The sequence below is a fragment of the Marmota marmota genome, unplaced genomic scaffold, assembly GCF_001458135.2.
Source record: "Marmota marmota marmota unplaced genomic scaffold, marMar, whole genome shotgun sequence".
NCBI lineage: Eukaryota > Metazoa > Chordata > Mammalia > Rodentia > Sciuridae > Marmota > Marmota marmota.
Window position 1 is genome coordinate 33448267 of NW_026000142.1, and position 26415 is coordinate 33474681.

The window sequence follows — 26415 nt, forward strand, 5'->3', positions numbered from 1 at the left end:
TATATATATATATATATATAAATAGATAAATTGAATGCAGAGTGAAGTACTATTACAATTTAAGAAATCAGTAAAGTTATAAGGAATGTTTATGTAGAAAATAATTCAGTGCTAAAATCTAAACAACATACATATATCTTGAGATAAGAAAGGAAAATAAGAGGGAAAAAGTAATACAATTCAACAGTTATGGTTTGGATCTGGAATGTCCCCCAAAGCCTCAAATGTTGGAAGGTTGGGTGCCCAATGTAGCATGTTCAGAGGGAGGGCTTTGGGAAGGTGATTAGGTCAAGAGGGCTCTGACCTCATAAACAGCTTAATCCTCTGATGGATTCATAAATTGACAGCATTATTAGAAGTGGCAGAAACTATAGGAGGTGGGGCCTGGTTGGGGAGGTCACTGGGGTCATGCTCAGGAGGGGTATATCTTGGTCCTGGTCCCTTCTCCCCATGACCCCTACACTGTGTGTTTGTGGGTGTGTGTGGGGGGACTTCCTGGCTGTCATGAGGTGAACAGCTCTGTTCCCACTCTCTCTGCTTCACCACAGTGATGGGAATCAGGTACTATGGACTGAAATCTCTGAAGCTAAGGAAATAAATATCTGCTCCTGTTAGTGTCTTTTCTCAGGTATTCTGCCACAGTGATGAAATGCTGAGTATGAAATGCTGACACAACTATGGAAGCATTTATTCTGGTAAATATTGCTATTTGATTCCACTAAACAGAAAACATAAAAATATCATATGTATTACTATCTGCTCAACTTTGTACTATAATTCAACTTTATTCTTACATTCAATTTTAGTATTATATTGAATGATACTAAAACCCAGGACAAATTAAGAAATGATGGTGAAATCCCTGGGAGGAAATGGCAAATAGTATCTTTACCCTTTTACCCTTTATTTCTTTTTCCAGTAGCCTCCTTATCCTTTTAAAATGAATTTAGAGTCAATGGAATCAAAGAAATTTAAATGTGATTTAAAAATAAATGAATATTTAAACAAACAATGGAATTACTTAAGATTGTTGTAGCAAAGTCCAACAGAATCATGGTTGGCAACAGTGAATACAGACAAGCTAATTCACATATTGTGATCATGACCACTTTAAAATTCTACTAACCAAATTGGTCAGTTAATTAAAAGATCTCTATGTTTGTCCAATAACTTTTAAGAAACATAAGCAAAATAAATACATATAGATGTATGACATTTGAGTAGGAAAATAATTATCTAAATAAAACATCTAAATGTCATATCCCTTTAGAAGAAAAACAGAAATAATGTATGGGAAGAATACACTGTAGTATTTACACATAGTACGTGTGACCACTGAAGTTATTGTGTTGAAAATCTAAAGTGTGATTAAATGCTAAAAGTTAAATGCAACTGTCATTTTTATTTTGTCAAAATTCTTCAGGATTATTAATGATCTACTAACATAATTATGCTATCCAAATGAAATATAGGGGAGGCTTGCAGGCCTCACTGAACACAATCCAGTCACTAGCAAGGAAACTGATGTGCTTTTTCTGCCCAATTTAACATCTCCACAGGCGTTTCACTATCCTCCTTAACAAGTTGTGGGCCATAGGCAGGACGTGAGCCTGTTTATCCAGAAAATTAGTGATAACACTACTTGTCACTCTTGAAACAACTGCCTTATTTTAAGAATGCCTGCAAGAATGCATGAAATCAAGTCAGGGCTGAATGAAATCAAACTTCCTTCCAGAAATGAAAAATGTATGTCAGGGACACTTTCTTCTCTCATGATATTTTAAACTGTGAAGTTTTTGGTTTGTTGGTAAAATACTGCATTGGTTTGCACTCTTTTAGGTAGTTTTAACAAATTTAAAAGAGAAAGGAGTATTTTACAAAGCTAGATGTTGAGGTAATGCAGTTAGGATTTGCTGACATAAAGAAATAATTTTAAAAATCATTACAGGAAAGAGGATCCCAGTCTAGCTTCCATCCTGGAAATCCCCGGATTTCCTTGCCAACATGTGACAATTTTTAGATTACAAGAACAGGTGAACACATACTTATGAAGTGTGAGATAACAGTATCAGGTCAATAATATCTGCACTCCGGGTTGTTTTAAATACCTTGGAGATTATCAATCTATTTTGATATGTCTATGTGGAAAGGACATACACTGAATTTCATTGGCTCAGTAATTTAGTGTTTTATTCAAGGGATAAAGCATGGTCATAGACAAGACCTGTAAAAGACTTAGAAATAAGATTAGCCAAGGGAAGGAGTAGGGAGAAGATAAGGGAGAAAGAGTGGAATGAATCTGAGCTAATTTTTAGGTACATATTTGAATATAGTACAATGAATCTCACCATTATGTATTTCCACAAGACATTAATTTTAAAAAAATAAGTGTAAGTAAATAGCAGAATTATTGTTAGAGAAAAGAGAACGGGGGATGGAACAGGGAATGAGTTGGGCTAAGTACTGTGTGCTGAATTGGAGCAAATCATATTCCATGTATTTATTTCATATTAACCAAGTGATTCTCATAATTTACATTTTCATGCATGTTTTTACTATAGTAAGGGGCTTCTTATTTCACTCTGGCTTTTTCTGCTTACTTATTTAATAATTAATTTCAACTTAGTATCCAAACCTTTTGTAAATTTATCATTAATGTACTGAATTAAACACTGGTAACATTTATGAGGAAAAGATAATTAGAAGTTAAACCTATACTTATGCTGTTCATATCATTTAGTATTTAGAAGTCTTTTGCTTTTCTTAAGTATCTTGCCAGAGCATTCATTTGATATGAATGGAAACACTATTAACATGCTGCCCTTAACTTTTGAATTCATGCAGTTTTAGAATTTGTCATTTGGTAGTGACAATTTTTCTGTTTAGCCAAATTTAAAGTCACATTTTATTTTCTTGAGCACACTATCCTAGTAGAAAGGAAGAGATCTGCCAAAAATATATAGCCAGTGCTTAATTTTGTTAGCCTATAAAGTACATTTTGTTTGCATTTTCAAAGTAAAATTAAGTTGTAAACATTATTCTGAAATATCTACTCATATTACTTTTAAAGTATATATATATTCATAAAAATGAGAATCATTACTGAATATTATGTAAATTATATTTTAATGACAAAGAAGAATTGGTATATTTCAACATTTATAACAAATAATGATTCAGGAAATACATTTTAAGACACAGATGAGACTGGTCAAAAACATAAGGACAATGAAAACAACCTTTAATTTTCATTCTACTAGATTATTTTTAGGAATGGTATTTCTTTGCTCTTGGCTCCTTATAAAATTGTTAATCAATCTGTGAAATTTGATGGACAATAGAGAAATCTATACATTTTAAATACAAACTTAACAAAATATAATGTTGATGGTAATACATTATGACTTACCTGCTTAGTGGAAAGCTCCATTGCTGAAATAGTAGTTGGTTCCTAAAGAAGAAAAAATTTAAAATGGTCAATTAGAAAAGTCAGTCATTAATCAACACAAGGCACCAATACATAAGGTTTCAGAGACATAACTTCGGTTCTCACAAGGAGCAATATAATTGGGAAATAAGACCCATGAAAGAAACTGCATAGGTAAATGTCAAATATGTGGAATAGACAGTAAAATTATGTCAATATCATTCAGTCCAGTCAAAGGTCATGAGCAACATACCTGCAATTGACCAAGTTGGGTTTACTGCTCTTTGCAGTAAGAGAGAAAAATGGAAAGGACTTTTTATATGGGTTTGTGTTAGGTGATTGGGGAAGGGTTTTTAAAAAATAGGGCTTTTCTTGACTTTGGTCACTGTCTAAAAGTGGGGGTAATTCTATGGTTAAGTATATTCATAAGTCATTTTGAAGGAGAGAAGAACAGAACAAGGCTAAAGCTATTACTGGTTTACTTGTGTTAGGCAAAATGAGGGATATTTGGTCATTTTTGTGGATTAGATAATGTTCATGTCTTGGTCTGTGTTCAGACATGATTACAGAATGGTCTTGCTTCTATCTTAATTCATCACTTCAGAATGGCCCTTTCTGACAATGGTCTTCTGTGAAAATTTTATGTTCAACTGGAGAACAGTATGGCTTGGCTAAATGTGCTAGGTTGGCTCCTAACAGCACCAATGAGAGCTAACAATAAATACCAGGCAGGGTTCCAGCTGTCAAGGACTGCAAGAGCTCAGTTGAAATGACATGACTTTATTATTATTAAAATGTATGTTTAATGTGCAAAGACCTATACTTCAGGTCTTTGCCACAGAATATAATCTCCTTAATGCCTATCAACAGGCTAGCAAAGAGCAACATAAGTAATAACGGGGAAACTAACAATTACCAATGCACTTGGTAAGTGTTCTAACTGGAATTTATTATGAATGTATATAGACTTGTACAAACAAATCCTGTTCCTTGATGCACTTAGCACCAAAAGGTTGTATGTTCAGGTTGAACATATAACCTTATATTTCTAGACTCACTCTTATTGAACATACCTTCTATCATATCTGCTTCAAGGACTAACACAATGGGAAGAGGAACATGCTTCTGGGTTTCAAAAGAGACTGATGAGAAAGAGACGTAGTTGGAAAGGATGATCTTAAAAGGCCTCATTGTGTGAGGTAACTGAAGCTAATCCCAGAAGAAAATATATAGAGTTGGACACTGAAACCAAACAGCATGGACTCAAATTGTGACTCATGACTGACCAGAAGTGTGATGTTGGCCAGCAATGTAAATTCTTTGTAATTCAGTTTTCTCCTCTGAAAAATGAGTATGGTGGTATTTTCCTCATAGGGTTCTTGAAGAGACTAATAAGTTCACACATGTAAAGGACTTCATAAATGCATTTGATGAATGGTGTTTTACCAAATCTTTTCTTTCATCTCTGTCTCTGTCTCTGTCTCTGTCTCTAACACACACACACCACCACCACCACCACCACCACCACCACCACCTCCTTGTCTTGCTTTTCTCCTTAATGCTTATCACTATCTGTATATATGTATGCATATGTGTGTGTGTGTGTGTGCATTTTCCTTTGGATCCTCAATTCCTCCTTCTTGAGCTTACCACGTAGTGTGCTTTGGGGTGGGTTAGAAAAACTCACAATTTCATCCCATCCTAAAGCTAAGTCTGAGGTAAGAGCAAGAGTGTGGGGCTGGGGATTGACAGGAAGATGTAAAAGTCAATAAAGTGTGTGTTGTAGAAATTACCATTGAGAGGAAATCTGAGTGTAGTAGATGATGATTCACAAAATTGTCCATTGAGATTTGTACCAAGAAAAGTATTTTTCATTTCATTACTTATTAGAGCCTTGCAGAGGTGCAAAATCTCCTACATCCCCAGGTATAAATCTTGCTTACATTTTGGCATTCTGTCAGAAAAGTTCTGCAGCGGAAAGTGAAAGACTCGCAGCAGGAATTAGAGTCAAGGCTGACAGGACATGAGGAGGGCAGCAGCCATCTTCTATCACTTGTTAATTTGAGACAGGGATTTTGGCTGATTAGCTACCATACCCCTAGAACCAAAAATTACACCTAATATTTACAGTTTTCAATAAATATTTGTTGAATGAATGAATGGATTCTCTATCAATTTCCCCCTTTCTCTCCTACTTATTTCTTCAACTTACTCCCCTATATTCTTCTCTTTTGGATGCAAATAAAATAAAGGTAGCCATCTTATAAAATGTCTTTCCTTGATTCTTCTACCTTAGCTTGAGTTTCTTTAAAAATAATCTAAGTAGTGTATTCTTGCTGTCTTTACTTGTACTTCGGTCATGCACCTATCAACCTTCTAAATCTGTTCCTCCTCTGGAGAGGCAGTCTACTCTCCTCAGAAGCAGAAATCACCAATGAACCCTGTATTGTTGAAGGAACACTTTCGGGACTGCAATGTTATTATTGGAATTCTCTATTTGATGGGCACTATTGATAATTCTTCTCAACTACTACTTCTACTAAATTCCAATATGCCTTAGGATTCTTCATTGGCTATTTCTGTTAGCTCTTGTCACAGTCTTCATCCCATCCTGCAACTATCTCTAAAGTGTTTGCCCTCTGTTTTCCACTCCTTTCTACTCTCCCTTGGATGTTAACCTTCTTTCTTCAAGTACATTAAATCTAGTGGTGCTAAGTACCTCCATGTACTATAGAATTACAAATCTCCACATCAAACTTGATGACTGAACTGAGAACAAAATTTTCTGAACAAATTTAGGATAAACTGCCTAAGATGCAAATGAGACAAATGATTTACAATATTCATTAATTTAATAGAATAATTTAGAGATTCCTGTTAAGCTTCCATTTTCATGACTTAAATGAATAACAGTAATTATTAAATATAATAATTTTCCTTAGGAATTATCAATCATTCTTACCAATTTTATCAATGTGGAGATATGATTTTTAGCAATCAGTAGCATCGCATCACAAAAGTATGAGAAAATTCATCATAAATACTCTGATTTAAAAGATGAAGCTGAAGATATTATTTAAGTTTGTACCATACTGGAATAAATGAACCAAAATGGAAAATTTAGAAGAATTAGGAAAACGTTGCATAGCAGTTCCTTCTATCCCAACAGTTTCACATGAAAAATAGTTTTGTGGTTATATAAGCAACTGACTTCATGGAAGAAATTTTACAGTCAAGGTGCAAAGAAAATGATGCTTAGGCAGAGAAAAATTAAGAGTGTAACTGAAGTGAAAGTTAGCTATGTCTAAATTCTTTGCAAAAATGAAGCTGATTAATATTCATATGTTTCATGTTCATTGGCAAACATCTATAAGGCAGATGAAAATGAATTATTTCACATATAAATTGCAAAACATGAAACAAACCCCAACACCCACCAGACTCATGCCATATTATGTTTTAGCATTCTTAAATTAAGATCCTAGAATCCCTTAATTAATAGAACATTATTTATTATTTAGACCAGGAAATAAATTACAATTTGGAATAATATGTGTTATATATTGCTTGTGGTTGAATTTTAATAGACAATACATTAAGATGACATCCATTTAAATAAACTATTTTTTTCTGAGAAATAGCTGTTGGTGAATATGACTTCCATTTAAAACAGATGTAGCTTCATAAGCATTTTCTCATGAAACTGGTTTCAATTGCAAATTTAATTGGTGTTCAAGTAAAAATGAAATTAAAAACTTAGCATCATTTCAAGATTTTCTGTGACTACAATTTACCATATTTTTTTCCAGATATTTTAATCTCATTCTTATTAAACTTTTGCACTTGCAAAGCTTTTCAACCTGCTGATCCCAGGAGATTCTAACATAGCTCACTGGATGCTAAGCACGTGGAGGGTCTTTTAGAATGAGTTAATAGGCTAGGTTTTGGAAAGCATCAATTATGTTTTACATTTGAATGAAAATTAAACTCTTTCATTTGTTTGCTCAGCTGTTCATGGAATATTGCATAAATTGGGCTTAAAATGCATGTGTTATTGATGTAACCGCCTTGCAATCCTTTGCAGTCAAAAGACTATAAATAAAGTCCATTGTCCTATGTGCTCTGCAATTCCATGTGACACTTCGCTGTCTCAAAAATAAGACTCTCTTGGTCTGAATTAGAAAGAATATCCCACGCTTAAAAATAAGTAAAAATCATCGTATGTTTGGCTTTTGATTCTTCTGAACATTTTAAAAAAATAAGGTACAGATAAGACAATTTCAAGAATTTTACACCTATAACTAGTTCACAATAGCTAACATTTAATATTAAGCTTAATTAAAAAAAATTAAAAGTTTTTGTAATCAGAATATTCATTATGAGAGGAAATTGAGGCTAACTTTAACTAGCTTTTTCAGAATGAGTAGTTAATATGATCCAAATTCAGATTTATCATGGCAAATCATATTTAGAATTTGGTGGTGTCTTACTACATTAATTCCATTTCAAATACTTAATTGTGAATCAGTAATTTCTTGACTCCTATACAAATGTCAATTTTATTTCACCTCTTATTACCTGTTAAAATTTTTACTCTAAAATGGAAATTTTTATTACCAAGGATTATTTTTCTTTCTAGAGTCTGAATGGGACTTTATTCACCCAGAATAAAAGTATCTTGAATGTAATAAAAACCATTGGAATGTTCTATGATTAGCTGGGGTATTTTCTTAAAACTAGTCTCAAGATGGCAGTGGGCATGATACTGGTTTTATTCCAAGAATTTGTATGAGGTTTGGTTATTCAGTCTAGTAAGCACACATAATGAACATGGTCTCATGGAACTATAATATGGTAAAATTAACTGGTTGGTTAACATTAAATGTGCTTTTGTGTGTGTGTATGTGTGTGTGTGTGTGTGTGTTTAAATCCAAGTGTATCAGGCATAAACATGACCCTCACTCTGTATCTTGTCTATTTATCTTGTCATGCTATCATAATGCTCACATCGACCTTCTTTTACTATATTTCATTTTAAATGGAATGACACAAGACTCAAATGAAACATAGAAAATGTGATATTTCTCTGCTTGTTTCACTGTACATGGATATCCCTTTAATGTGTTGTGTTTTTTTTTCCTGCACTGCAAAATTAAACAAAGCTTGACATTGAAATATTCCAATTGCTAGACCACAATATATGTATGAACTTTGCCTGATAGAATAGAATGTTGAAAGTAAATATTTCTCTAAACTCTGCCCAAATATGTTTTGTCTACTTGAGTGCCAAAGTAATAATAATGACAACATGCATAGCAGAGAATGTGGAAGAAACTAGAACATTTTCTATAGAAGGAGACGTGCTCCTAGTTGCAAACAGACTTTAAAAAATTGTGGACAGCTAAATAACTCCTTTATTTTTATTTTTAATTTTTTTTAAATTTTTATATTTTGTAGTTGTAGGTGGACAGAATGGCATTATTTTATTTGTTTTATTTTTATGTGGTGCTAAGGGCCAAACCCAGTGCCTCACGCGTGCTAAGCAAGCATTCTGCCGCTGAGCTACAGCTCCAGCCCAGCTAAACTTTAAACTGTTTCTATGGCAGTACAATATTACCTATTTATGTTCAATTATTAGAGACAAACAAAGAATTTTTTTAAGATATCTGCTAAACAAATAATCTATCAGTTATCACAAATATAAGATGATTGTAGGGCTGGGGATGTGGTTCAAGCTGTAATGAGCTCACAGGGCATGCGCAGGGAGCTGGGTTTGATCCTCAGCACCACATAAAAATAAAATAAAGATGTTGTGTCCACCGAAAAATGAAAAATAAATATTAAAAAATTCTCTCTCTCTCTCTTCTCTCTTTTTTTTTTTTTTTAAAAAAAAGATAATTGTAGATTTCTCTGGAAACAAGAAAATGCTAATAAATTATAATAAATTATTTAATAATTGTATTTGCAAGATCATTGGCTTCGAACATCTCATCTCTGTTTAGTCATTTTAACAGTTCACTTGAAATTAGAATCTTTTTAAGTTGAAAATTTTATTAATATCCAAAATAATATAGGTAATATAAACTTAAAATCCTAGAGATATGAGAAACAAAATTTAGCCAAAATACAGTATCATTGAAAAATTATGCATGCTTTGATTCATATAATCCCAGAAAATAATAAATAATAGGAATAAAGAATAGTATTCTCAAATGTCATGATATCACTTGAGACAATTCTCCAAAATACAATGTAGTTAAAAAGTCAGGCATTGAAATGAAGAGTTATAAAACTTAAAAGCCTGTAAACTGCATGAGCTCAGGGACCATATTAATAGAGTTCATCTTTGTACCCCCCAGTTTAGCATTATGCTAGGATCAGGATGGATACCAATAAATATTTATTTGCTGTTGAATTGATAAATGAACTCTATTTTAAGGACATACAACAACTAAAGGGGAATCAGAAAAGGAACATAACTGACTAATACAAGTAAAGGATTCCAGAAATAATTTTAAAATGCTTAATATATTTTAGTGTCTCCTATACCTTTATTTGCAACTGTGGTGACAATATAAACCTTCAAATACATAAAATTGGTTAAGGTTTCTTTTGATCAGAGAATAATATGGGACCAGATTACCAGAATAATTTGTTTCTGTTTTTAGTTTAACTTCTTTGTACTCTGGAACCTCACTTTAAGGATGGTCTAAGGTCCTTAAAATCTTAAATTTCTCAAATGTCATTTTCGCATCAATACAGCTTCATTCATTCATTTATAAACATTGATTGGGAATATATTTCAGGCTCTGGAGAAATAACAATGAACACAAAATGGCAGTTTATAAATCCACTTCTTAACGTGCATAATTTATTTGCTAAATCTCAATGGACTCTGCAGTGGAAACACAGTCCATTTGGGTAATTGTATTTTTTAAAATTTGTAGGCTAAAGTATCAATGTTTTTGTTCACTGAGGTAACTTATCTGACATGGTAAATGAGAAGTCAACACTTTATACCTAACATAAAAAGTTAAAGTACTTGATTTTAAAAATCAAAATTTTGATGATTTTTTTTTTAATTTTGAAGGTTAGATGGATTAGTAGAAATGGCTATTGGAAATGCCACTTACTTTCAGTTTAGCTCAATGAAAACAATAAAATAATATTAACAATAGCATTTTGTCCACAGTGCTGTAACTGTCCTTGGTACTTTAAATATGCTGTCTCTCATTCTAATCTCCTGGTGAAGTGCATGTTGATCTCATTCGTTTATTGATGGGAAAGCTCAGTGGAACTGTTTTAGGGTTCCCAATAGAATCATCATGTAATATGACGGAGAGGCCTAAACTTTTCCCACTAGAACATTGTTAGTCTAGTACTGAAAAATGTTTATGTCACAATTTACAAAGCATACATGTTTCAAGGCTAATCATAATTTAACTGATTTAACATATAAAACACTTGCCATGTTTTACTTCATTCTCTTTTGAAAATCTTACTGAATGATAAAAAAAAAGCCTGTTGATGTGAGTACACTAGTAAAAAAAAAATTAATAGGCTAAGAGAGTGTTGGGAATACTTTGCTTTCCATCAAATATTGAGTCAAATGGAAATTTTAAACCAGCACCTTTATTTTATAGATAAATCATCTGTGCCACCTGGAAATTAAAGAGATCACTTGAATTGTTCAATATTTTGTCATTTTTCTGTTCACCAATTTCCTCCAGTTCATGTTTATTTTGCAATTATAAATATCTTAATATGTGTGTCTTCTATTCTTTTATCAAAAAACTGAAATATCATCTTGTATAGGAATCTGCTTTTCATATATCATAAATAAATCTATCAAAGTGTACTGGATTTAAACTATTCCTATCAGCTAGCTTTCTAGAAAGAACTGCACATATAACATACATACTGTACTACCTTGGTTTTCCTCTTTCCCTCACCCCATGTCCTGTGCTTCAACTCTAATTTTCCCAACCCTATGCAAAATTACCTGGACTTCTATGACTCAGGACAAAGAGACAAATATCTATACATTCCATAAGTATGTAGACTAGAAATCTATAACAAATTTGTTGCTAGTGATATAAAAATATCAAACTTCCTTTAGTTAACAAATTTCTTTTAAAAATCTGATAAAACAATTCATGAATAAGCTAAAAGTGATTAAAATGACTTCATGACTCTGTCATCTTGAATGTATTTCTCCTAGTATTCACGCAAGTTGCATATCATCACTGTTATAGCACAAAGTGTGAAAGAAGAGACTTTAAGAAGGGGAGGAGTTTATTCATTGAGGTAACTTATATAAATAATATAAAATGTAAATCATATATTTTATCATTGAGAAAACAAAATATGAGCCAAGAATGTATTTCTTTACCTCTTTAGATTGAACTAGCCCTGAAAGTTTCAAGGTTTATTTTGACTAGTGTCTGGCTTTCTAATTGACAAGCTAATTAGAAGAGTATGCTAGACTAGTTGTCCTTACCAAGTTCAGTGTGCAGCTGTCCTGAGGGAAAGAAGTACAACTGAACTTGTTGACACTTGAAATTAAGCAGCACTCACCCGAAAAACTGTCATTTCTTCCAGCAGAACTTCTTCTAAATCATGCCAAGTCTCCTTAGGAACTGAGACTACTTTAAGAACGGTCCCAACATCTTAGAAAGAAAAGAAGGGAGTAGATCATAATTTAAATAGACTTGAGCAGAGTTCAGTACTAATGGAGACAATCAGAACTTCTCGAAAAAAAAAAAAATTGACCTTAATCTCCCTTTTAAATTTTTGGGAAACATCAGCAAATTACACATTAAAATGTATATCATGAAATTATAGACTATAAACCATAAAGATAGCTTTGGAATATTAAAAAATCGAGTTTTTTAGAAGTATATTAATCTTTGAAGAAGGTTTTTTCTCAGAACTGCATGATTTTAAAAAATGTATTAAATCACTACAGAAATTGATTCAGTTGGATTAATTCAGTTTATTTTTTAAAAACAATCACATTATCAGGAGTCTCAAAAAATAAAAACAATTTTTTAGCAGTTTGACAGGACAGGTTTTTCCACATTTATTATGAAATGTGGGTACTACTATGAAGACTGAAGGAAGATACAAGATGTAAGGAATGCTGTCAAGCAACAGAGGTAGTGATATCCTCAGAGTCCTGCCTGTTCCTCCTGTTACCTGAGAACTGTCAGTACTCAGAGGCCCTTGAAGAGAGACCAGTGATCATGAAGTTATGAATTGCAGCAACAAATTCTCAAAATAAACCCTTAGACATGTATGATTATGTCAAAATGAATCCTAATATTGTGCATAACTGTAATGCACTAATAAAAAAACATTTAAAAGTAAATAAGATGTCTTATTACAGTAGTTTTCCAACAATGCACACATTAGTTAATGCATTTTAGAACTTTAAAGAAAATTAAAATTCAGAAATATAAATAATAAAAGCAATTATATTGTATACATTTTGTAGATATTTCATACCTTATTTATTTTATTTCATTATCAAAAGAGAAAAGTTGTTTAAATGACAAGTGCCAGCACTTTTACTTGAAATTGGTTTAAGGATGATATTGATTTTCAACATATGGTTATGTTCCTATTCCTTGATAAAATCTACAACAGTGTCATCCTAAACTTAAAAAAATCAACTCTTGGACATTTCAATTGTGACTAAACTTGATTGATTCTTTTTAGCTTTACTTGGTCCATTTTAATCAAGTTTAAATGACTATATATGAAGAAAACATGACCAATAAAAATATGTTATACCAGAAAAACAATTAAATGTATTTATGCTGTTAATAACCGTTTTCAGAGGACCAACAGGATGCATTACGTATGATTAAGAAAGGCTGCTAGCTTATCCCTTACAAAGTTAAAAAAAAATACTCTTTAAAGAGGATCCTTATATGTTTATAGGACCTTGGACGACTCACAACACTGAAGATTAAAGGGAAATCAGGTTAATCTACTCACTGCCTCTGATCAGGTCCCCAGTACCCAAATACAACTTTATCTGTGATCCAGATCAAGTTTTACCGAGCAGTATTTCAAACAATTTCACACAAATTGAATCAGATTACTCAACAAGGATCAATACATGATGATGTGCAACTTAGTTAAAAGATACAATTACTGTAATCAATTTACTTTGCTGACAGATGACCCTGGACTGTACTGACCTATAACCATCCACATCATCAGACATTCAACATTCTCATTAAATTGGTGCCTTAAAAACAGTTTGTGTCCAAGAGGAATTAAAAGCCTACAACTGGGTTTTTTTTGGTCAAATGCCCAGAAGCTTCCTTATTTTGAAAGTGAGTGAGGGACTTCCCAAAAGTTTAAGCCAGAGGTGAAGAAGAAGGCAAGTGTGACATTATTGAGTCAATTTAATTATTTTGCAGAGAGATTCAATTATAATTTGACATTAAATTATAAACTAATATTTGCTGAAAAAAAAATCCCATTATCTTATGCTTTCTAAAGATTTTTACAACCTGAAATTGGTACGGACTATTCATTGACTCTTTTGGAAGCCTGGATCTCATTGGAATTCTTTTTATTTGATAGAGAAACTACTTTACCCATAAAAGTAGACTTTAACATATTGCTCAGGACCTGACCTTGATACACCTTATAGCATAGCATTTCATAATTTCCATATAAAACTTTAAGTCTTTAAAGCAATTATTGCACAGTTGCCATTCTGCAGGAGTAGTTAATGTGATTTTTCCCCCTATTTCTCACCAAGGGAAAATAAATGTTATTATACAAGGTTTTAGTGGAGCACTCACTCTGTTTTCCATTGATTTATGTCAGTTAACAACATTAATGGAGACTACAAATTTATTACCTTGGAATCTGACCCTAAGTAGCAAGTTTCAGATTTGTAACTGGTACTTTCAAAATAGTATTACTAATAAAAAGAGTAGTGGAAAATAAAATATTGTCATAACAATAATGGAATTAATTCTGAAAATATATCTGCAAACTTTTTGTCTCTAATAATGAAATTAGTAAAAAGCTGTTGGTAAGTTTCTATAGTAAGATATTTGATGATGTTCTGGATCAATTTTGGGGTTTTCTTATGAAGTCCTCTTTCTTTTTTTCTTCTCATTATATAGCAGAAACAATGAATAAAGTTTGATACTAGCATTTATTTGCTGGAAGCTTTTCACTGTATAGCAATTTTAAAGCTCAGTTAATCTTGTATTATTATATTCTGGAAACATTACTGAATGTCCTGGGAATTTCAGGCATGGTTTGGAAAATACATCTTTGTTCTAAAAAGCTACTAACCAGAAATGAGTTATGAGTCAATTATGAACATTGATTATTTACCTAATCATTAGCTTTACATTTATCAACTTTTCTTTGAGAAGGAAATCTCTTTTAAATTATATGCCTCAACTTATTTTAAAAGATAATATCTTTGTAATGGTAGAATACTTGAGGATTTATTCATTTACTAGAGGTGAACTATACCTTAAAAGTGACAATAAATCTGCCTTCAGTTCTTTATATATTTAACCAGTTAAATACATTGTTTTAGAAGAAAATGTATAGCTAAAGTGAAAAAATTGTACCTGTTCCAATAAACATGACATCATACTGGCCATCTTCTGCATCCACTCGATCTACTACAATTTGTGTAAACTGGTAATTTACATCTGTCTTGATCATTATTGGACGGTTATTAATAGGAAACACTGGATTGTACATGGCTGGATGACTTCGTGCGAAGGTTATAACATCATCAGGAAGGTCCTTTGTAGAGTCAAACCCACCAAATGTTTTACTGGGACACTATCAGGATAAAGAGAAAAATATTTTTTGATTAAAATCTGACAAATAAGATTATAAATTATAACACATATTGCCTTAATGGTCTGGGACTCTAAACTTATGAAAATTGTTCAAAGTCAGATACTTATTTTTTACACTAATAAACTAAATGAGTAATAATTAGTTGTTACCAATTATCAACTACTTAAATTGATATATGCAATATGCTAATTTGAAAGCAGTATATATTTTCTAAATATAGTTTTCTCAATAGGAGTTATGCTATTACTCTTTACCAAATACTTCAAATCCATTTGATGAATTCAGTGTACAGGAGGTATATGATAATTCTATTACTTATGCCATCACATGCTTTATTTATATGATGGATATTTGATATAGTGAATAAAATCTGCAACAACTAATGAAATTAATGCTATGATTAGAGAAAGTTAATGATTTTCTTGGATACATTTAATTTTTTTACTATATTATCACCCTAAAGGATAATTTATTTTCAAGCTAAAAGGCAATATAAATAATTCTTTATTGCTTTATTTATAACATAACCCTAAAAAACTATCATCTATGACTTTAATAAGTACAATTTTCTAAAAATAGGAGAAGTATTATTCAAACTGCTCAGCAACTGGCATGACGGAAAACTGACCACTCAGAATGACATCATGACCAGAAGTCATAAAGGAAGCATCATTGATCGCTGGCATAGTGCCACCTCCAGCTAGAAAAAACTGTACATAAGGCAATAAATCAAATGAGAAAAATGAAGATTTTACTATGTCTCTTTTCATTGCATTTACTTATGTAGCACAAGTGTTCCTAGAGTACAGTATCTCCAATCTCATACTTCTTGTCTTAGTTTCAATAATTTCTGCCCTTTAATGTAAAAGCTTGGGAGACGAAATATAATTAAGAGACAATCCTGATCTTCCAAGAAGCCTAGAATGAGAAATCAATTGTTTTTGCTATTACCTTGAAGAAACCATTAATAATTCATGAGAAATAAAATAAATCTGTCTTAAAATATGAAGATACATATATGCATATTTATGTATGTATATGCACGTATGCAGACATAAATAGTATAATGATGGATTTAAGAATTTACTCTTTGTTTTGTAAGCAAATTATAAAATTATTTAATTAATGTTATAGAAATATCAAATATCTATATTAAAAACCTGGAAGAAACAGTAAAAAACAAGACACTGAAAATTATTTGTGTGCTTTACTACCATGTAAAATTTTGCAAAAAAGTGTAGAAATGTGTGATTTAAAGTTAATGCAAGGGGTTTATTTATTTTAATATCTCTTATGATTTGCCTTATTCTTTTGTCTTACTGTCTTACTTATCATACACAACTTAGTTTATAAATTTGTTAAAGATGAAAGAAAATGCTGTGGTACTGACATATTAAAGTCATTTAATATTTTGTCTCAGTAGCGTTGATAGAATAATATGTGCTCAGCCAGCACCTTTTGGGATACACTTATCAGGTGAACTTCATTCACAGAGCTAGATGTCACCTCTAGCTCCTAGATCAGGCAATGCTTCCTGCCTCCTGTCTCTAACACTTAGAGTCTACTGCTTGCTGATTTATAACAACTACATATGAATAGTAGGTGAGAACTAAGCTGCCTAGATTGAATACTGGTTCCATTACTTAACATCTCTTGCTTCATAGTTTTCATCTGTGACATGGGAAAAAACACTGGCTATTGAGGTCCATATCTATATACAGATACAGGAGTTATGCTATGTATGTATAAAACCTCCCTTAGACTAGGGTTCAGAATACAATAATTTCCACCTTTTTTTCCTAATTCCTATTTTTATTAATCCCAAATATATTGTACACATATTCAGATAGAAAACTAAGTTCATCTTTGTAGCTCAAAATAGTAGCATAGTATCTAACTTAGGAGTGTCATCATCCCAGTGGTTTGGGAGGCTGAGGCAGAAGGATGGTGAGTTCAAAACCAGACTCAGAAACTAGTAGTGAGTCTCCAAATAAATTATTAAAAAAGAAAAAAAGACATGAGAATGTGGCTCAGAGGTTAAGCACCCCTAGGTTCAATCCCCAGTACCAAATTAAAAAAAAATTTAAAAAGTGCCATCAAATTAATTGCAGTGAACCTGGGAAGAGTTGATTTGTGTTTAAAAGACACTCTTAGCCATAGAAATATAAACTATCACTAACAAATAAAAACAAATTATCATTAAGATACAGAGTAAATAGTTTGTTTTTTGTAAACCCCATTTTATTTTCTATAATCAATAGATATTCCATCTTAGCTATTTATTCTGAAATTCTACTTTAGAATGCTTCAAGATTCATCAGCTAGAATATTTGTAAAATGTAAATTTTTTATTCTCTCACAAATAATTTATCAACACAGAGAACATAAGAATATTAAAAGTTTGCTACATTTAATAAAATAATTTTAAAAACATAATTTACTTGAATTCAATAGAATATTAAAGCATGACAGTAAAACTAAAGCCTAAACTTCAAATGCATGTTTTTTTCATTATATAAAAGTATTTCCTCAAAGATTTATTAGCATGCCGGGTGCAGTGGTGCATGCCTATAATCCCAGCAGCTTGGGAGGCTGAGGCAGGAGGATCACAAGTTCAAAGCCAAACTCAGAAATTTAGTGAGGCTCTAAGCAACTTAGTGAGACCCTGTCTCTAAACAAAAGATAAAAAGGGGCTGGCAATATGGCTTGGTGGTTGAGTGCCCCTGAGTTTACTCCGTGGTACCAAAAAACAAAAAAATCACTAATATTAGAAAAAGTTACACTCATGAATGGTTCTATCCAGCTATTCTTTACCTCTGACATCATACAGTGAAGTCACCTTCACTGTTTTTCATCTTATTGATATGTTTCTTTACTTGTCCAGTCTCCACTTTCAATTGAATATTGAAAGCTGGTTTTATTTTGGGTTCTATCCAATTTTCCTTTTAGACCTGGTGTGCCCACAATTATGAAGTGAAAGGGAGAGGTAGACAGTTGGATATTTAGCCCTGCTCTTTTTTGATGTATCTTCTTTTAAATATCTTCTTTACCTACTTTGTCCAGTCTCATGAAATGATAATATTGGTTATAATAGTTTTTCTCCAATATAATACACAAGCCGAGTCTTCCCTACAATCTGACATTTAAGATCACATATATCCTATTAGTTTCAACCCTCCATGAAGGTCATTTCCACTGTATCCCATTCAGAAAGAGAGAGAGAGAGAGAGAGAGAGAGAGAATGAGAATGCAATGTTACTATTTTTCAAAAGTTCAAATTAAAAGGGCTGGGGATGTAGCTCAGTGATACAGTGCCCCTGTGTTTAATCTTCAGGACCAAAAACAGAACAAAACAAATTATGCATATTAAATGGTTAAGACTAAATTTAATATTGACATCTGCAATGAATGTAGAATTCTATTGGAATCACACAAAATCCTGCCCATGCTTTCATTTTTAATCTTTGAATCTTTGTTCTATATTATCTGTACTTAGTGTTTGTTTGTAGCTGCATTTGTTTTTTACCTTTGGCAGAAATAAACTCATTTCACATGTTAAAAAATTTAAGCCACTTACAGTTCCTGGCCGTGGGTAGGGAACTCTTCCTTGATAGGGCACCCATTGGTAGTTGGGACCATCCCTGTGAGCATATGGACCAAGGAACACCCTTCTCACATCGCTCATGCTGTACATACATACTGCTGATCCCTTGAAGATGTTACTGAAAACAACAACAAAAAAAAAGAGAATAAAAACTGATGTTCATCCTTATAAAAAGGCATGTGAATTTGAGAATGAGTTACTAAATTTCATATATTATCTAAACTTGAATATAAATTTTAGCAATAATATTATATTAAGAATATTTTAGTCAGACGAATGTATTTTAACAATGCACAAGAGAACAAATTATGATTTCTCAAAAATAGCACAATGAAACCATTTTTTTAGTATTCACAGAATATATGCATTCATATCAAACAGACTATTAACTTAGAAAAAATACAGAGAAAATCTGTTCTAAATGAGTATTTAACTTTAATGTCATTTGGAAATAAAAATTTACAACATGTTTAAGCCTCAAGCACCATTACTGAAACCAGAAAACTTTTAAACAACCAAGAATTTTTAAGAATTTACTCAGCCTTAAAGAGGAATAAAATTATGGCATTTGCAGGTAAATGGATGGAGCTAGAGAATATCATGCTAAGTGAAATAAGCCAAACTCAAAGAACCAAAGACCAAATGTTTTCTTTAAGTGGATGATGATCCATAATGGGGTGAAAATGGAGATTGAAGGGACTTTGGATTGTGCAGAGGAGAGTGACAGAAGGGGAGTGATGGGAAGGACATTGGACTGAGACAGATGTTATTACCCTATATTCATGTATGATTACACTACTGCTGTTATTCTGCACCATGTTCAGCCAGAGGAAGGAGAAGTTGTGCTTCACTTGTGTACAATGTATCAAAATGCATTCTACTGTCATGTATAACTAATTAGAACAAATTGAAAAAGAAAAAAAAAAGAATTTATAAGTTGGAACTAGTGCATAATTGAATAGTCAATGGTAAATTATTTGTCTTATATATATGTAAATATATATATATATAATATTTTCTTTTAAATATGTATTGATGTATTATACATATGTGTATTTGTGTGTGTATATATATGTATATATATACATATATATATTATGAAAAAAATGCACATGCTATGAATTTTTTTTTCCTTTTCCTTTTTCTTTGAGACTGAGTCTCACTAAGTTTCCCAGGTTGACCTTGAACTTGTGATCCTCCTATTTTAATCTCCTCAGTAGCTGGGATAACAGGCATGAACCACCAGACCTGGTTTACATTATAGTGTTTTTTATACCCCAAACCAAAAGCTATTAGATCTAATAACATAGTTTGATATTTTTGAAAACATTTAAAATAATCTATTTCCAACAGAGAAAGTAGTTTTAAGTAGTAGTTATTTTTCCCAAGTTAAAGCCAAGCATTAAACAATTATTTTCATCATTTTACTGAATAAAATCATGTAATAGAAGTAAAATGGAGATTGGTCACTGAGCTGCCAAAATTTTCCATTTTATTTTGCTTATATAAATATGACTTGCAGAATGTATTTACACAAACATATTATACAGTTGTACACTTTTTACAATAAAAAAATACTTATCTTTAAGTTGGTCTCACCCCACAGAAAATGACATATATATCAGACTAATGCAAACCTTGTGTTCCTACCAATTTATTTTTGGAAACTGCAAGCTTCATGAGGGAAGGGATTGGCTGGTTCCTTTCCTGCAATATCAATTACTTACCACATGGCACTTTATTCATGGTAAACGTCAATAAGTATATATGAAATTTAATGTTTTTGTGATAGAATAAATAGCTAATTAACACATGTGATGCATCAGAGTTGGTAATGTAGTTTATTGTGTACATCCCTTTTCCATTGCTACAAGTTTTGCTTATTTATTCATGTAATCAGTCATCATTGAAAGATTTGATGGATATGATTTTCAGCTATCAAGACACACTCACAAACAAATATCTACGTCATGGAAATTGAGAGGTGAAATTCTATCACTCATTAAGCTACTGGCAAAGTGAGGTCCCTAGACCAACAACACAGGCATCACCTGGGAACTTGTCAGAAATGTAAATTCTTAGGATCCTCCATCTCATTCCTCCTGTCTCAGGAACTCTGGGAATGGGGCTGGCATTCTCAATTTTAATTATTTGTCATTTATTTTTTTCTATTTAAATTCATTTATTTAATTGGTCACAAAAAATAGCAACCCAAATTTTAACAAATTCTTTAGTTGATTCTAACACATATGTCTGAGAACTACTGTACTAAGCAGTGAGGAGGAAGCAGAAAAAAGGGATGAATTTTTGGTTGACTTGAGTCTCCTACTACAATCTTCACTTCTTTTGTATTGTTTTTACATCAAAGGGAAGAAATATGTTGGTACAGAAGCTTATATATAAATTTAGTAAAGTAGGTTTCTCCATTTGGACATATTAATGTTTAAAATTAAGTAAATGCATCCAAGAAGTGTGTAACAGCTTTAATATTTGCAGAATAAACTAGTGTTGGACATTGCAGTTAATCTTTCTTTCATGCTATCACAATGACTAACAGAGCTTTTTCTGACTATAGATTTGAATTCTTTTTCTTTTAAATATTTTACCAATATGCCAATATATATTCACATTTGTATTCATATAAATATATATGAATTCTTGCAACAACACCCGGTGATGTGAAATTTATACTGAATATAATGATGGAGAGATAATTGTTGCTCAATTGACAGCAAGAGCCTCAGGAAAGAAAGATGAAAAATTGGGAGAAGAGAAATTGTGGAAAGGGAAAGAAAGCAGAAGAAGGGAGAAGGACAGAAAGAACTGAAAGGTGGAGTGGAAGTGAAAGGTGAAGGGGGAAATGAAGGAAATGAAGACTGAATTTTATATTATATATAAAATAGAACATAGGTTTAAACCCAGTACTAATTTAGCGTTCAGGTTTTGTTGTTTGATCTCATTAGAACTTATTATACCATTATTTTAAAAATATGTATTACAGGATGGCCAATAACAAATTAAGTAGACTCTTACAGAGAGAGAGAAGGAGAGAGAGAGAGAAAGAGAGAGAGAGAGAGACTACTACTAAAGCTTTTTTTAAAGTATTTTTTTAGTTGTAGTTGACACAATATCTTTATTTTATTTATTTATTTTTATGTGCTGAGGATCAAACCCAGGGCTTTGCATGTACTAGGTGAGTACTCTACTGCTGAGCCACAACCCCAGCCCCAAGACTACTAAAACTTTAAAGTATAAATAACTGAAGTTTTATTAATGCTTTTTAAAAGTATCCAAGAGCAATTTAGTAGTTTCATTTGTGAGTATTCAGTTTTTCCTAAACCTGTAAATTCTTGCTTTAATTCCAGAGATATACAGAAAAATATAGTGAAGACTAGATAGGTGGAGAAGAGGGTAACCAAAGGACCATGGATACATTGGCATTTCTAGATGCGTTTTCCTCTCAGATTTTCATGCCAACCATCTGATCAGAGAAATTACTCTCATCTCAGTGGAATTGCTGGTACCAAAGAATATCTGAGCTTTTCTTTTACCTAATTTATTTTGCAATTGATTAAAGAGACTAAGACAGAGATTTTAAGTATATATTAATTTATAAATATATGAGTACTAAATTAAGCTATATGTATACATATAATTCATAAGTTATAAATTAAGTTTCTTTACCCTAAGTTTATATTGCTCCAAATACTTTCACAAACTCAGATATCATCTTGATAATAGTCTAGACTTCATTCAAATGTTTAAACTCAAAAGATGAACCTTGGATACAACACAAACTTTTCAAACTGTTTTACCGTTCTGTTTACTATGATGATATTCTTTACTAAAACTCGCTTTTAAAAACAATTACTTTGGTCATAACTTATTTAAGCTACTCAAGAATGTAGCTCAAAAGATTAAAGCAACATGGCTCTTTGAAAAATTATATTTTCAATAGTTAAAGACACTCCAAAAAATTAAAGGACAAGAGGTTTCTTGCATAAAATGGAAATAAAAGTTATTTACCTGGATGTTGTAAACACTCCATATACAATTGGGTTTTTAGGATCTTTAGAGTTCATTAGGAATACATCCTCTGTTTGAAAACAAAATTGGGGAAAGTTGCATTTTTACAGTTATGGAAAAGACTGAACAAATTTCCTCTGCGTGAACACCAACCACTTACGCAGTTCATCAAAATGGGTGTCTATGCCATTTGGGCCTGGCACTGAGCAAATCAGACGAGCCTTAAGGAATGTTGTCCATTTATTCACCAGACTTCTGTGTCCTCCAAAGTCATTCTAAAAGGAGAAATAGCCAGTTTTAGTTCCTGTGCATGCAAACATTAATTTGAAATATTTATTTTTTTTGTATATTAAGACCAATACAAAAATTTGTCATCTTTCTTAAAAAAACAGAAGAAAAAAAAACAGTTCTTTATGCAACCAAGGGAGTTCTTAATTCCTCAATTTTCAAAATTTTCATAAGCATTGTAAATGACCAGACACAAGTAAATATCATTTTTTTATTTTTTATTATATCATTGGTCAAATCATTGACTCAAATTTTATTCAAGGAACTTCTCACAATAAATGTCCAATGGTGATAGTAGAAAATAAAAATCTACTATATTCTTTAAAATTGTTAAGAAAGTGGATTCTAAGCATTCTCACTGCAAAGAATTCTTAATATGTGAGGAAATACACGTTAATTTGCTTGATTTATCTATCTACAATATGTACATATTTTACAGCATCATGTCTTACATGAAAAATACATTCAATTTTTTTTTTTTTGTACTGGAGATTGAACTCAGGGCCACTTGTTCACTGAGCCACATTCCCAGCTTTATTTTGTATTTTATGTAGAGTCAGGGTCTCAATGAGTTGTGTAGTGCCTTGCTTTTGCTGAGACTGACTTTGAACTAACAGTCCTCCTGTTCCAGTGTCCCGAGTCACTAGGATGCATTCATTTTTTTTGAGATTACAAAACAATTAATCTTTAAAAAGTCACTTCACTTTTCCCATCCTGTTACCACTCGGCCATGGATGAACATTTATTTACTGTTGTGTTTGTTTTGTTTTACTGATGTCTCTTGTTACTAATTACCGTGTGTATGTTTTTTGTTGTTGTTGTTGTTGTTGTTGTTGTTTCTTTGTTTTTAATACTGGTTTACAGCCAATACTTGGTATACAATAGGCACAGAGTGAATATTTACTGAATTAATGATAAATCCATGCCTCATAATTTATACTGAAAATATATTCCCCAATAAAACTACTTTCAAAGCTTAAGGTATTGAAAGAATTTATACTTTACAAATAACACACTGAGAAAATATTTGCATAAACCTTAATAAAGGAAACTCATTCCAGAGAAAATATTTTGAAAGTGTACTCTCACTGTAAATAAAACTGAGTTTTAATCTAAATGTAGCAATAAATTCTATTATAATGTTATATATTTACTATAGTCTTTTAAAATAATATTTATGTGCATACATTGAAGGAACATACAGATTTCTTCCAAAATAGTGCATTGATTTAACTTTTGTTTATATGATTTTCTTAACTATATTTTTTAACCCTTGTAAGTAATACTTTAAAAATTATCTATATTTTGTGGAGAAATGAGTCTTATCAATAATATTTTGTTTGTACATTCCCAGAGAGTTAAAAACTTAATTTTCTAGTAATTGAACATGCCAGAGACAAAGAATTAGATTATTTGGGGATAAAAAAGAGACCATAAAAATATTTCAAATGTTTTGTTATTTTTCCCTAAAAAAGGAAGAATTGAATTTGAAAATTTCTTGGATCTGTTTTTGTGATTTTCTTTTTGAAAGATGCTTTAATATGTGCTAACTTTTTTCCACATTTTTTTCACCCTATACACTGCAGAAGAAAAGAATAGTACTGTTATCATGTCTTCTAGTTGCTGGTACTAATTAACTCATGAGTATTTAATGAGCAATATTATTCTATATATCTAACTTTATAATGTAATATGAAAATACCAAATTTCTCCTAGACATAATTTATATCTCTATATCTATGAAAATATTTTACATCTTCAGAACTTCAAACCAAGATCATTTAGTGTAATTGTGAAATAACACCAGTTACCTCATAATCTTTATTTGCATATTTGTGATTGTGAAGAGTTACTCAAAAGTAACTAGAATGCATTTGCAATCACTTTCTACCATTTTAATATTTCTTGTATGGAGACACATTTTAGTGACATTTTTCCTTTGATTTGCAATGAAAATGATGAGAAATAAAAAGAAATAAAACATGAGTAGACAATGACAATTCTTCAGTTTTTCTTTACCTCACCTTGCATATCTGACCTATTCTAGCATGGGTGGCTTTTCCAGAATGTTCTCCATCTATTGCATTTTCACGGAAGAAAAAATATACTTTGTCATCTTCAGGGTTGTCACTCTCTGGGATGAGGTGAGCACTGATGAACCTTGGATCTGAGAGACAAATTACAGCAGATGTATTAATTCACAGTTTAATAAGAATATGATTAAGTCCATTTCACTGTCTCTTAAACCCTTTTTTATATAGTTCAAGAAATTAATATTTCCTTAGCTCAATTTTCAGTACATGAGAACTGTTCTTTATGCATTCCAAAGTATATTACAAATCACATCATATTTCCAGAAAATTTAAAGTCATTTTGTTCAGGTTAGAAGTAGATATACAAATCATCCGTGTGACCATATGCAACGCAAATGAATTACTGGATATTCAAATACTTTGCAGATTTTAAGTGGTATTACCATTTCTAGTCTCCCTTTCAGGCATACAATAACTATTAATTGGTGTGTTCCTGATTCCAGCAAAGCATGGGTGGGAAGAGAAAGGTGAGTCCTATACAATAAATGACAATGTCGTTGTAATAAATACTCAGGCCCAAAACCTTGGCTTCACTTTTGCGTCTTCTCTTGCTGTCCTGTATTCTATCACTATTATTCTCATTCATAACAATTTTTGACCATCCTTTTCTGAATCATTATTGTCAATCTTGTTTAAAATAGATTTCTAACTAGTCTCTCTTTCTACCTTACCAACCTCCATGTCTTTCTCCATATGACAGCCAATGATACTCTGACAGGTCACTTCCTTCCCCCAGCCTCCATTATCTTTCCAACTCACTTATAATAAAATGTAAACTCCTCCCAACAAGATTATATTCTTGTCCATGTTACCTGTCACACCTTTTCTCCTACTTACTTCTCCTTCCTATGTACTCCTACAGAGCAATATCCCCTTCCTGGTCCTCAAACTTGTTAAGAAAGGACTCCTTTGGTCTTGCCCCAGAGTCAGCTTCCCTGTGTAACCCTTTGCCCCCATACACCAAGGCTGGATTCTTATTTTTACTCAGGTCTTTGTTAAAATATTACATTAAATGACTTTATTGACTACTCCATCAAAAGCAATGAAATCCTTGTTCCTGGTCATTCTCATTTTATTTTCTTGCATGATGTTTTCCCCCTAACACTGTTCAACATCTGATG

The 26415-nt window shown here is 31.9% G+C and overlaps 1 protein-coding gene across 3 annotated transcripts in view; it reads right to left on the bottom strand.

Annotated features, from left to right (window-relative positions):
* Positions 1 to 26415, bottom strand: part of Sema3a (semaphorin 3A) — a 447522-nt gene that overhangs the window by 24018 nt on the left and 397089 nt on the right. For all 3 annotated transcript variants that reach the window (XM_048786244.1, XM_048786245.1, XM_015488417.2), the window contains 7 exons: positions 25226 to 25368; positions 23074 to 23188; positions 22914 to 22983; positions 18861 to 19005; positions 15043 to 15262; positions 12005 to 12096; positions 3410 to 3451 (listed from right to left, as the gene is read on the bottom strand). In XM_048786244.1, coding sequence (XP_048642201.1) covers positions 3410 to 3451; positions 12005 to 12096; positions 15043 to 15262; positions 18861 to 19005; positions 22914 to 22983; positions 23074 to 23188; positions 25226 to 25368 — 827 coding nt within the window. The remainder of the gene's footprint in view (positions 1 to 3409; positions 3452 to 12004; positions 12097 to 15042; positions 15263 to 18860; positions 19006 to 22913; positions 22984 to 23073; positions 23189 to 25225; positions 25369 to 26415) is intronic.